This window comes from Alnus glutinosa, chromosome 8 (genome assembly GCF_958979055.1).
Source record: "Alnus glutinosa chromosome 8, dhAlnGlut1.1, whole genome shotgun sequence".
Classification (NCBI taxonomy): domain Eukaryota; kingdom Viridiplantae; phylum Streptophyta; class Magnoliopsida; order Fagales; family Betulaceae; genus Alnus; species Alnus glutinosa.
This window is the reverse complement of record NC_084893.1, coordinates 1,953,059-1,967,965: the sequence shown is the minus strand read 5'-3', so window position 1 is coordinate 1,967,965 and position 14,907 is coordinate 1,953,059. Positions and strand designations below refer to the sequence as shown.

Here is a 14,907-nt window from a genome sequence, read left to right as displayed (position 1 = left end):
ATTCCTACATCATAATTATGGGTTTAGTAGTAATATAAAAACTAGGTTTCTAGCATTAATCTATTGGTATTAACATGGTTTCAAGGTTCTTAAATTTCATATAGAAAAATTAGATCTCTTTGCTGAATTTATATAAAGCATATAAATGTATGTATGTATATATAGATCTCTTTACCGACTTGAATGATGTTTTTTTCTCGTGTTCGATTACTTTTTCTTAAATTTCTGACCTTTTACAGTATAATTAATTCCAAAACAAGTGCAATGTGTTTACTAATTATAATTCTACGGCCTGTTTTTTTTTTTTTTTTTTTTTTTAACTAATAGCATGTGCTATTATAAATTCTAAAAGTCAAAGGCTTACATCTTGAGAAATGAGGGACAGGTCCCCCATACTCTTAAACCAGAAGAATCTGACTTAAAAAACAGCTGCCTATGCAGAATTTCAAACTTTACTAAAATTACAATTAAGTCCCCATTACAAAGAAAATTTCAATAAAATTTGAGTTATACATAGGCAAACTATACCTAGAAACTAAGGAATACACAAACAGATCTAACAGAAAATCAACCCAAGTCGTCGGAAGGGACACTGCCATCGTCGGAAAACCGGCGCGTGTACGACACACGCCACCCCCGAAGCTACCTAACAACAGATCGGCCTCCCTGAGTCCGGGCACCACCGTTGTGCGGCGAAAATAAGCGGAGCGTGACCATCACACGCAGCACAAAGAGAAGACTTCCCTGGCGCGTGACAGCCACACGCCGGTCACCGGTAACCCACACGGCCGCAGCAAAGAACGACGGAACCAGAACACGCCGGTGGACCTATCTGAGTGGCGCGTGTCTCTCAGAAGCCGATGAATAAGCGTAGATCTAAAATCAAAATAGCTTAACAAATAAAGTCCGGAAACACTCCACCGGCGACACAACAATAACAATATTCCCCATCGGAAGCCTCAAGACGAACCTCCTGTCAGGGAAACGGGAAGAATAAGAAGAAGAAGAAAAACCAACACAAAACTCCAAAGCCCAGTAAGGACTCGGAGAAGCAAAGTTCCATAGCCTTAATGGTTGGGAGAAAACTACCTCCAATGATACACACCATGGAGGAACAAAAAACTCCATAGCCCTTGAAGGCTAGGAGGCACAACCAGAGCCTCCCTTCCGGGCGAACAACAAATCAATAAAGAAACTTCTCTCACAAGAAAATTGTTGTCAATTAGCTTGGTTCAGTAATAAATGTGTACTTCCAAATCTTGATTAATAGTCCAAAGTAATAGACAATTAAGGCATACCGGAAGATGAGTGTTTTAATTAGTAATTTATAAGTAATTCTTTACACTTCTTTTATCCCTTAAAAGTGTTAAGGCTTTTAAAATTACTATTAGATCAAATTTAATAGTAATACATCTCAAATTCAATGATAATTTTAAAATCCATATCACTTTCAAGAGATAAAATGTGAATTTAAGTCCTACGTATAGCATTACCCGTAATTAGTAATGAAGGAAAATAACCCATATAATGAACGAACAATGATTCTCTCCATTTCAAGTGAAATGGAAAGACGCAATTTCATTGTTAGGGTTTTATTAAAAGTGTGCATCCATTCTGTGACATGCATGGGGCTTACAGTGATTTCGGTGTGTTGTGCCAGGGGCTTTGACACAACGAAAGCGATAAACATGATTGAAAAAATTGCGTTTTTAATACACCAATCAAAACACACGTCGATAACAAAGACTAAAATATTATTGATGGCAAAAACTATCCGCTCTACTACAACGATTGCAAATTTATAGTGAAACCCTAAAGCCGAAAAATGTAGTAAACTTTTCTACTAATGAAAATAAAACAAAATAAGGACAACTAGAAGTCTATAATAGCTACGAAAAGTCGTAGCTCTAAAAACCAACAAAAATTGTAAAACTTCTAAATCACAATCTGCGGATATCTTCCAGATTGCAACCTGCCAACTAAATTCCAAGGGACACCAGCTTGTTGAAACTCATCCAAAGTATAATATTCATCAGCTCAAGCTGAGAAAAAGCATGGAGAAGCACTTGACCAAATGAGAAGGCCCAATCAACGAGCTTGGGTTGCATGTCTTAGAGTTTAGGGTTTCAATGGAGGAGGAAAAGAAGAATGTAGCAAAATGATTAAAAACACAGTTAATCGTTTGATAAAATTGCAGTTTTTAAAAAACTATCATTTTCTCTGCGGTTTGAAAATGCATATTTTATTTTTTACGATTTGGTTTAAAATCGCAAATTTTATTTACGAAATCGCAATCCCAAATGCACCCTTCAAATATTGGACCCATAAAATATAATAAACATTTGACAAAGTTTTACTCAAATTAAGTGGGAGCAAATTGCTAAAATTTTGTTTATTAAATTACTCTTTGTCCTTAGATCACATAATTCTCACATGCATATTAGTTTATGTTGAAAATATATATGAGACTCATATATTCTAAAGAAATATGTTTATTTAATATATTATATTGAAAAAAAAAATTTAAACCTAATTTAACAGAATACTTTTTTTATACCAAAAGTAATTATTGTTTTTCCTTTATTTGTAATCAGATCAGGATCTTCTCAAATTATTTGCTTAAATTTGAGAGAATTCAAGTAGGTGATTGTGAGAAATCACTTATGAAATCTAGATTCTGAACAATTTTCTATCTAAATTATTCGAATCCGGTGTGTTTGGTTCGAATAATATTCTACTTTTTTCAAAAAGAAATCATATTTTATTCAACTTTTTTAAATTTTATCTCAAAAAGTCAAATTTCGTAATTCGCGCAATGAATTAGAATAATATTCAGATTCAACATCCAAACGGACTTTAAAGTTAAATGTGAGAGAGTTCCAATGGAACCACTTGCACAAAGAGTTTGAAGAACAATTTAAAATTTGATAGAACAAATAAGTCTCGTATTAATTCTTACATTTATTATCTTTTTTTTTCTTTTCTTTTTTATTCATTTCTTTTTTAATTTTTCTAATTGAATAAGAAAGGGGGTTACAAGGAAGAATCGTTCACACTTCTAATCCAAAAGAAATAAGAAGTAGGCGATCATATTAATGAAGAAGGGGTGAGCTCCCCAACAATAGACCAAAAACAAACTGAAACAGTGTTGAAATAAATACAAAAGTTAAAAAATTGGTCAAACAAATGACCATGTTATTTCAATGGGCCGCTCAAGGCGATAACAAAAGTTAAAGGAGAACAGGTAAAGACAAGCGTAATTGCACCCCCAGCCACTTTAAAAACAATAGCAACCATCAAACGATGACTGAAGCAGTGAAAGTGTTGCTAGAGTATGAAATTATGACTACAAGAAAGATATGGACCAACACAAATTCAACTATAATAGTTTCCCATAACATGAAATAATAACCCAAGTAACAAAAAAGGACAAAAACAAAAACAACACAAATCCGACCAAGAGGAGGAGCTGAAAGTCGCCAGTGGTGGAGTGTGAAGACCGCGTGCCACCACTGGAAGACCTCTTTCCAGCGTTGAAAGCAGGGGGCGACCATGAACCGTCGAGAACCAGGGTGGGGGAAGGCTAGATGAAGAAATGTGGTCACCACGCGCTGGAAAGGGAGAGAAACTCCTAGGTGCATGCATGCCACGCTCCAATGCATGGACGTTGGAAGAGAACACGACGAGCATCAAGGTGAAAGCATAAGACGCCGCCAAATCCACTGGAGAGGCGCATGTCGTGCAAAAGTTGACAGAGAAGCGTAGATCTAAATTAAAAAATCTAGACCCAAAAATCTAGCCAAAAAACACAAAAGGCATGGTGGAGGTGGAGGAAGAAGATGGCCGGTGAGTGGTGTGTTTAAGGAAAGGAAAGCAAGCTCCAACAAGTAAAGGGATAAGGCTAGAGCAAGCTATAACAAGATAAAAGCTTCAACAAAGGCAATAGCCAAGAGAATAAATGGGAGAAGATTAGGATAAAAAGGAGAGGAGGGGGAGGGAAGCATAAGGCTAGCCTCCGCCCATGGTTTCTGGGTGTTTAAGTTTATGAGGGAAAGAATGAGAGAGAATAAAGGTTTTTGAGAAGAGAGGCTTTACATTTATAATCTAAAGAGAAATGATACATGTTTTTAAACTTTTATAAATTGAGCTTTATTAAGATGATATAAAATTTATTCATTACTATTTATACCATTTTTTTTATTAATTATTTTAATCACCTTCAATAAATAAGTTTCCCATCAATTATCAATTAGGAAGGCTCATTTTAATTACATCTAATATCTAAATAGCAACAACAAAATTAGTGGAGATGTCAAATCCACGTGCACAACTCTTTTGTTGAAAAACAGAATCCCTGCCAACTTCTGTACAGTTGCTTTTGTAGAAGAAAGAGGAACCCTAACCACATAAGCATCGTTTGTCCTTATTCTTACCATTTAATTTAAGCATATATCCCAACCGACATTTTATGATTTATGGATACTATTATATATACATACTTCAAAATTATGTTCAATTGTTAACAAGTTGATATTCAACTCAAAATTTTAAATTAATTTATTCATATATGATTGCACAAGCAATGCAAGAGCATATTGTTTAGCAAGTGCTGCTAGAACTTATTCTTAAGTAAAATTAAATTACTCAGTAAAAATCTCCATCTCACATTTTTATCTCATTCTCATATCAATAAATTGACGTAGTGGTATCCATTAACCCTTAACATTTTTATTTTTTATTTTTAATACAGACTCATCTAAATACTGATAGGCACTGTCACATCAACCGAATAGTATAAGAGTGTGATAAGAGATTAGTACGTAGCATTCCTCCATTTATATATTGGTTACAACAATTTCCATCTATTTCAATTTCAAATACCACAGCTCACCAAATCCACAAGCGAACGTGCGCGCGCACACACCAAAGCGAAGAGCCAGAGGCGAGAGGTGTCAAATTACTGCACTGATTAGTCACTGAATGTACAAGATTTTTTTAAAAGTATAATACTATTTAGTAGACTGATATATAATTGGGGCGACGTAGTTTAGAAAATCAACTCTTTTTTTTTTTTTCTTTACAACTGCTGATCCAATGGCTGATTTTTGTTGCCACGTCATCAAGTTTTATAGTAGTTGTATAACAGTCTACTAAATCGCATTACTATTTTTTAATATTTTTAAAAACACACCACAAAAACTTTCATCTAAAGGTGACAATTTGTGATCTCATTTTAAGTTCGGATCGTTTCAAAACATGACTATAAAATTATATTGGTCAATCAAAACTTAATATATTTAATCAAAACATGTAAACTCACCCAACTTTAATTCGTTAATTTTGTGTCTCATTCTTATCAAATTTACAAATAGGGTTAAAAAATTATCGGCCATCCTTTCATATTGATAGATCCTCATCTCTTTCATTCTTTATTCGTAAACATAAGTACATATGTACTTGACTTTCAAAATCAACAATAAAGATGAATATTCGTGAATAATTAGTGAGACAAAAAAAAAGAACGAATATATCAGGAGAAATTCTCTCAAAAGCCGCCCATTAAAGGGGTAAAAGTTGGTGTGTAAGCACTTATTGAGATGCTGTCATCACAACTCATCCACTTCACTAATTTTTCAATACTTTAATTACTAACGATATTCTAAATATCATAATTTTTGACTTTTTTTTTTTTTTTATGATTTTCCATTTCGCACTATTTTATAAAATTAGTTTATAGCATTACTAAAAAATTGTATAAAATAAAAAATATTATAAATCACATTTTTATTTTACAATTATATAACAATGTTAATATATAATTTTATGTGACCCTCATAACCTACTCTTATTTTTTATTTTTTTAACAAGATTTAATAATTAATTAAAACTATCACATTATCCGTGGATAATGCCAATCATCATATATATAGATATCACACTGGAATAAAGGGGGAACTGGGAAAAAGAGAGAACGGTGCTGAAGCTGCGACGTGGCGCAATTAGAAGAGTTGAAGAAGAAACAGAGTTAAAAAGCGATGTCACCGTCTGACAGAAAGATTATACAAAGATCTCTCACATTATTATGAAGTTACTCTCAACCAACTCTTCTTATCCACCTGTCTAATATCCGGGAAAATCACCTCAAAAAAGAAATAAAAATATCCTGCTTTTCGTACCCAACTAGATTCTCTCACCCTCCTGCGACCTTTCCAAATTCCCGGTCTCAGAACAGAACCCAATCAAAGTCTTTCTTTAAGCATCTTGCTGCTTAGCCCCTCCTCTTTCCTATTTGCACATAAATTAGGTCCTTGTAGAGTTGTAGTAGGTACCCTATAGCAAAATGCTCACCGTTCTTTAAATTTGCTGTGACTAGAATGTCCCCAATCTATACCATACGTAACAGAGTATTAATTGAGTAATCAGGCCCCTATCTGCAGCTCAACCAGTCCATATATACATATATATAATAGTATGTAGGCAACCTATTTCTAGTGTGTGTAACGAGTAAACAAACACAGGTCGAAGGTAATATATAAAAATTATATACAAATGGGAACACTCGTCGAGAACGTGAAAAAACAGTAGAAAAGGCTATAAAAGCAAACGCACATCAATGGCACCAAAATATTCAAGCATTCACAGTACTTGCGAAAGAACAAGTAAAACATTGGAGGCATTAGAACGTGGAAAAACAGTAGAAAGAAGGCAAAAAGCAAAGTAGATCAACGGGCCAAAAGATATTCACACTCAACGAACAACAAATGATATATACATGATCAAACCAACGTAGAAGGGTACGTGAGAACGTGGAAGAACAGTGGAAAAAGTTCAAAAGCAGACGTACATCAAAAGCCCAAAAATATTCACAATTACGAAGGTACCAAAAAAAAAAAGCTTTAGTTGTTATGCGTGCTCTGTCAACCGGAGATCACAGTGATCAATGGCTTTTTACCGACCGAGACAGAGAGCAGCCTCGACGTCCAACCTCCATGCAAACCCACCACCGTCCATTCTCCACACGTCGCAAGGCAGCGTCAGAGAGCTCCGCTCCTTCCCACTCGTATCGTACCGGACCAGCCTCACCCTGCACGTGAAAGCCGAGTAGGTGATCAGACTCGGCACAGTAGTCTCCTCCTTCATCACCAACCACACCGTCAGGCGATCCTGATTTCCATCATGGTCCCCCTGGTCCACCATCCTCCTGTAGGCCTCATTCGTCCACGTCACCCTCCCCGAACCGTCGGATACGAACCCGGGACACGTGTCCCTCCTCAGAGCCGTACTCCTCTCCTCGTCTGTACGCCCCAGCCCATCCCCATCCACCCACGTGTCCATCACACATTCCACTATCACGCAGGACCCCACCACCCACACCCCCGGCGCCGGCATCACCAGTTTCCGATCTGACTTCCCATCAAAGCTCAGCCGCATCGACACGTTCAGTTCTTCTCCCATCTCAACCGTCTTCTCACGGCTCTCCCCCGGAGAACCCCTCTCCGGCGAGTCCTTTCGGTCCGGCGCCTCCGGCAGTAGTGGCAGAGTCACCACCTTCTCTTCCGGCGAAGCCTTTCTTTTCCTATTGGACCGCTTGCTGTTAACAATATTGTTATTGCTATTATCTCTCACATACCTTCTCTTTCCTCTCCCACTTTTGACGCCCACGTCAGTTTTCTCCGGCGTGGGACCTCCAGAATCTGATCCTCCGGCGACCGGCTTCGGGGCGATCGGCCTGAACCTTAGCATTATCCTATCCACCTTGGACATATCGTAAACTCCACCACCGCATCTCGATATTCCTATACAGCACCCTCCTCTCCCATCCATCACTGCTCTGAGTTCGTGACAGAACGCACCATCTGTGGCTTGACAGGACCTAGTATTTTATAGGGTATGGCGAGGCGACGCGTGTGAGAGTATACACGTGCGGCACAGTTGGGTGAACACCGCAGAGAAGGGATTGGTGGAACAACGAAACGTGGCAGAGAAGGTGGGCGGGTCCAACAAAAGCTGGGATTGTGATTGGGCCCCGCTAGAGGACCAATTGGAGAGCGAGAAGTGTCGGGCAATAAAGACACAGAGGGACACGTAGGGCTTCGAGTCTCGTGCAATGTGTTGGATTCTTAGCTTCGAGGGTTTGAGTTTGAGTTCCAGAAGGAGGAACGTGGGCCAATGGGATGTGGATAGGAAAGAGGGGCCATGCGTTTATGAGGTTTCTATTATTGGTAGGAAAAGTGCGCCAAATGGACGGTTGATAGCGATTTGATTTTCTTTTTTGTTGTTGTTGTGACGTTGGATTGGTGGAGACTGGAGAGGGAGACCATTTTTCTCTTGTCCCCGTGATTGGGGAAAGGAAAACAACTAGAGGTTGTACAGAATTAGCCTTGGGTTCTGGAAACTATTTTGGAGCATGCCCCTGAATGGTAATGGGCGTTTTCGAGAAGTGACCTTTGCCTGGTATAAAGGAACGGGATATTTATTTTTTGTTAGAATTGTGGTTTGAACTATTGTAATCATGAGGGATTTTTTTATGGAGGGTATGTATTTGCTGATAGAGCACTTTAAATAACTTTTCTTTTTAGATTTTCTTTTTTTTAAAAAAAAAATTTAATAAATCAAAATACTTTTTTTTTTCTTCTTTAATTCAAATATAATCTAGAATAGCTTTTCTTATCTTTTATTATACTATTAAAATATTACTATTTGTTTTTTCTTTATTTTTATTTTTTTTTTAACTTCCCTTATACAATCCATTTTTCAATACGAAAGATCAATCATTATAAATGTGAACATGTATGGCAACTTGAGCTACAATGTTGGGAGAACATTATTGTTGTATGTGAACATGTAAATCATGCTTTCGCTCTAAATAGAGAGATAGAAAGAAAGCAAGAAAAAATTTGACGGGAAAATGAAAATTCGGCATTCACAAAAGAGCCATTGCATAAGAGCCAGTGAGAGGCGTGAATGAAGAATAAGAGAGATCGAAACGAAGAATCAGATAGTCATTGCAAACGATCCAAAGAAAGCCTTCATGAACGAATATTCATTACTCTAAGTAACTTAGATGTAAAAAAAGAGTAAAACTATATACTACATAAATATTCTTAATTACAAATTTATAGTAAAGTTGATGTAGCAAGATCTAATAGCCATTGAATCAGCTATTGTTAAAAAGAAAATATCCAAAGATTATTAGACTTTGTCACATCAACTTTGTAAAATTTTTATGAGATATTTATTTGGTAGGTAAGATTACCCATAAAAATTAAAAAATTAAAAAAAAAAAAAAAAAAAAATCGTGAACATCATGGTATTAGGAGAATAAAGAACATGTGCTTGATCTATGTCCAAATGGAAATAAAATCATTTTCATTTAAAAAAGAAAAAGAAAATTATAATTAATATTTGATTTTATTATATCTAAAAATGTAGACGATACATAAATATATCATCATGACATCATTTACACCAATAAATATAATAAAATAAACTTTTAACGATATAATGGCCTTGTTTGACAAGCATGGTTACGTAATAGGATAGTACTGCTTGGCACTATTCATTGTACTTTTTTTTACTTTTTTATTTTTTCCAACAACAATTCACATCAAAACATTCTTACTTTTTTCACTTTTTATATCACATCAATAATTTTTTATTACTATTCAAATAAAAAAATTCACTACAATACAAAATTTTTTCACTTTTTTATACAAATTCTTTTTATTTTATATCACATCATCACTTTTTACTAATTTCAAAACTAACAACTCACTACTCTGTTCTGTTCTGTTCTTTGCCAAACAAACCCAATAATACACTCCAACCCCATCAAAATGAGTTGTGCACCGGTCTGGTCCGGTGAACAATATTCTCTCTATTTAATTATAAAATAAAAATATAATTATCTTTTTATATTTTTATACGGTGTGAAAAGCCAATTATTTATACCTAAATGAAAAGAAATCAAAATTTCCCGGTCGGGGCGTCAGGTTAGATTTCCAACACAGGTATCTCAAAAAAAAAAAAAAAAATTCCAACACAGGAGGGCCCGGCTTAGATTTTCTTGGTACAAGCCAGCCAATAGGATAGCGCCAGATTATGTCGTCATTACTATATACTGTGACGCCGAACTGGGACTTCTAGATCTCTGCACAGGTGTCGTGGGCACTTGGTGGTGTCTGGCCGTCTGGGAACCGAGAGCCTCTATTTTGTAGGCAAGTCTTTGATATTGAGACGATCTGTACGAATAATTCTGGCAATTGGCAAACGCAAACTTTTCATCTTTGACCTTTCGGCCAAAACTTTCATGAGTGATGAGACTGACAGCAAATAAAGGGTTTTTTTTTTTTAATACATAAAACAAAATTACAGCAAAGAAAAAAATTACACAGTAAAAAGTTGGGCAACCCAAAAATTAAACTAAGAACGAAAGTACGCAGGGCAATGCTTCCAACCAAAGATGCGAGCCCATTAGTTTGTGGCACGGATGTCAAAAAATCGGGGTCACCAGTAAAGGTAATTTGAGATGTATAAAGGATCACAAGGACTCAAACACCAAAACAAAAAAAAACAATGAGAAGTTACAACAGAAAAACCCAAAAACAAACACATAAACAAAAAACATAAACAACAGAGAAACAGAAGCAGTAGAGGAAGATGGAGTGGGAACCGGTACTGACGGCGCGTGAGAACCACGCACGGCCAAGTGGTGGCCTCTCATCAGCGGAAAATGACGGCGCCGACTAGACCCACCGAAAGTTGTGACGGAGGAAGGTAGGGGAGGCGTGCGGAGCAACCACACGCTGGAAAGAGAGAAACTCCCCCAAGCGCGTGTGGGCCACGTGTAGGTGCATGGGAGGAGGATGGAAGTGCAACAACCATCGGTGGATGCAGGGGACGCGGGCGAATCCATTGATAAGGAGCGTGTCATGCAAAGATGAATAGAGGGGCGTAGATCTGAATCCAAAGATATCAAACTTACAATCTATCCAAAAATTACAAAACGCTTGGTGGATGAAGATGGAGCAAACTGGTAGCATCTATTGTGTAGAAACAGGGTAGTGAAAAAACATAGATTGTACCAGAAAAAGTTCTAGCAGGATAGACTCCTCAAAAGAAGCAGAGGGTTCAGGAAAGGGTTGGAAAAAAAGTTTTTGGCTTCCTTTCCAAAACCTTTGATGCAGTAGGTGGGTGGGTGGGGAGTATACCTCATAAGAGGTAGTGATTACAGGGTGAGACGGTACAGGAATGGGTGGGGAGGGAAGCAAGCAACCTCCCTCCCAAGTCGGTTTACACAAAAGGAATATTAGGGGAGGAGAGAGAATAGAGAAAAAAGTTGCTGCAAAAAATACATAAAATTTCCCCTTATAGCAAATAAAGGTTGTCTAAGAGAACACACCTGCCATGAGATAATTAATAAGGATGGAAATGTTTTGCCATAAATTAAGGGATTTATTTTATCTTATTTTTAAAAAAAAGATGAACTAGTTTCACATTTGGATGTATGGCCAAACCACGTAATAATTTATGTGCTTCTATTTTTCTTTACATTGTATCAAAATAGAGATTTTGGGTATGGAAATACGGCCTCTTAAATTATCGCTTATCAGCTTTTGAGATAAATTGTATTTTAATATGGTATCAGAGTATGGATTATAAGTTCGAACTGTGACTCCATCCGTTCACTCCTCATTTCAATAAAAATATTTGACGTGTTAGACCCCACCTAATAAAAGAGAGTTTGAGTCCATATGTGAGGGGGAGTGTTAAAGTAATGATTAAATGAATAAATTTGCTTATTCCTATCGGCTTAAGCTTTTAACAGAAATGGTGATTAAATAAATAAATTTGTCTATTCCTCCGTCATTTACATTCATTTTAATTAAACATTTCACGTATTGAAACTCATATTAAAATGAAGTTCAAGCCCAGACGTGAAGGAGATTATTAAAATATAATTAAATGATTAACTTTACAATCAAATGATTAAATGATTAAAGTGATATCCACACGTAATTTATGTGTTTCTATTTTTCTACTTTGAATCAAATTAAAGTAGAGATTTTGTGTTCGAATTCAATATATATATAAAATTTACCATTTTATTTTATGAGTTACCTCACTTATTTAGAAAGAACTTTAATAAATGTGAGAAGAAATGTTAGAATTAATGTAACTTAAATGATTTAAATTCACTCGGATCTAAGTCAATATTACCAGTAGGGCTGAGCATGGGGCGGGGATGCCCCTTTTTTGGCCTCGCCCCACAGGTGTGCGGGTTCACAAATTCACCCCTGTAAACCGCATAAAACCAGTGACATTCGTGTGGGACGGGGGTGGTGCGGGGGTGGGTGACGCGGGGCAGGGGATGCGGGGTTTGCGGGTATCCCCGGGGCAAGCCAAAACATGAGAAAAATCAAATCAAAGCCAGATTCAATACCTAGAATGCTAGCAAAGATTCAATACCCATATTCAATACCTAGATTCAAGCCGTATTCATAAAGAAATGATAGCAACAAAGGCCAAAGAATGAGAGAAACACCAACCTATGGACGGGGATGCAATCGCGGAGCCACAACCGAAGGTCTTGAAGCCGATCTTCCCAGTCTTGAAATCGCATGTTCATGACGTCCCCACAGGCCACAGGCCACAGGACCGGCGGAGCCAGCGAAGATGAGAACAATTGATAGAGGCCGTTGCGCTGTGCGGCGTTGGGGAAGAAAATAGAAGATGAAGAACTTAAGGTAAAAGGTGTCTTCTAGTCTTCCTCATAAATGGAAGGAAGAAGACAAATGGCAGAAGGGGGTGAAGGAGAAAAGGGAGAAGAAGAAGAAACTAGAAATGACGAAGGGCTGGGTAGGGTTTTTAGAATTTTAGGTTTTTTGCGGGGCAGGGCGGGTCATGTGGGTTGGGGCGGGTTTGCGGGTATCTGATCACCCCTAATTACCAGTATCGGAACTCCACTGTAACTTTTTTGGATTATGCATACGGAAGCTCTCTTTTATTGTATGATGATTGCATTTTGACATAAAGTTATTTGTATTTGATATCCACAGTTAAAAAAATTAAATAAAATTATAGAAAATAGTTAAATATTTCATTATTTACTAAATTTTTTTTTTAGAATAAATGATAATTTATTGTAGTATTATAACATGTTAATATTATTATCTTTTGTTCAATGTTCAACTACAACTATATATATATATATATATATATATATATATATATATATATATATATATATCAAGCATCATCTTCTCTTTCTTCTTATATATTATTATTATTATTAGTTTCATGATATAAAAGACTTCTCCACACACGCTTTATTTAAAAAAAGAAACCAACATTTTTCAAGAGTTGCGGCCACCCCCAACCCCAAGCAGAGTTTGAAAAACCAAAAACCCCTTCAATAATAATATCCCTCCATGCGGCAACGTTATCCTGTCTGTCGACGTGTAGCATGTCTACCCCATCGACCTGTATTGGTTGGCAGATTGTGGAAGACTTTGTGGGGAGTCGAGAGAAAAGACATGGCTGCAGGCCAGGACAATAATGTATATATCTTAGAGTTTCTAAATTTAGGTATATCATTGATAGTTACGTACATGCTGAATCGTCTATATATTATTGGTCGGTCCATCCAATCCCAGGACCATCCAGTCTGCATCATTCTATTTCCCAAATCTGCATTCATGAACTGACTTCTCACTTCTCTGCAATATATTGATTCCGGAGGCTAAATCCACTTGATTAAAATGCTGGAGAGCTGCTGTACGTTGAATGATGGTAGGTTCTTCTTTAGTACTGACACATATATATGTCAAATGAAAGTTGATCATGGCTTCTTTGAATTGCCAATAGGAGGACAAGACCGACCATCTTAATTTGTGTCATTTGTTTTTTTTTTTTTTTTTTAAATACCACTTTCATTCAACAAGAGTATGTTACAAGCAATGAAAACAGAAGGGTGGGATACCCCAACAATAACCCAAATTTGATACAGTTGTGCCTATCACAGGAAGGAGGGAATGAGTATTTTTCCAATTCTAAAAGAATAAAAAATGTCCCGGCCCTATCAACCTTAGAAAAAGTCAAGAAATTGTCCAAACAAGTTGGACTAAAGACCAAACCAATGAAGAACAGGGGTATGACCCGATTAAAGGCCTTCCACCCAGTCATCTACGTATCCAAGCAGGTGGATCTGTACTGCCCATTTAGTGCCATGTCTTCCGGTAAGACAACAACTTAGGACTTAGGAGCATCATTTTGTTAATCATTTATTGATTAATGAATAAGGTTAGAAATTACATTTTTTCACTATTAATTTATCTTGTTGATGTGACAGTGTTAATCATTTTTTTTTTAATTATTATTGTTATTATTTTTGGATGTCTATTACGTACTACAAATTAAATTTGAACATCCAAAATGGGAATGTTTTATATATATATATTTCACTGAACGACATAATGTTATAAATTAAGGATTTTTGTAAATGAGCTTAGGGGTGGGCAAATTATCCGCTTGCCGACTAATTTTCGGTTCGGTAGTCGGTACAAAATTTTATTCCGAAAGTTGGTTTGGTAACCGAGCCGAGCCGAGCCGAGTCGCCTTTTAAGCAGTAACCGAGCCGAACCAAACTGCCTTTGATTTTGAACCGATTAACCGAACCGACATAAAACGAAACGACGTCGTTTTAGTAAAAACGAAACGTTTGATCCTATTTTTTTCCTTTAAAAAAATCAAAACGACGTCATTTCATTACCTATGTTAGCCGAATATTAACCGATTTAACCGACCACAAATTAACTACTTTACCGACTTAACCGACCGCCTATTAACCGCTTTACCGACTTAACCAACCGCCTATTAATCGTTTAACCGACCGCTTAACCGAAATAA

The 14,907-nt window shown here is 36.6% G+C and overlaps 1 protein-coding gene across 1 annotated transcript; it reads right to left on the bottom strand.

The window, feature by feature from the left end:
• Positions 1–6,740: 6,740 nt before the first annotated feature.
• On the bottom strand, positions 6,741–7,942 carry LOC133875291 (uncharacterized). Its single transcript, XM_062313379.1, has one exon. The coding sequence runs from the start codon at positions 7,822–7,824 to the stop codon at positions 6,949–6,951; it is 876 nt and encodes a 291-aa protein (XP_062169363.1). The 5' UTR covers positions 7,825–7,942; the 3' UTR covers positions 6,741–6,948.
• Between the last annotated feature and the right edge of the window lie 6,965 nt (positions 7,943–14,907).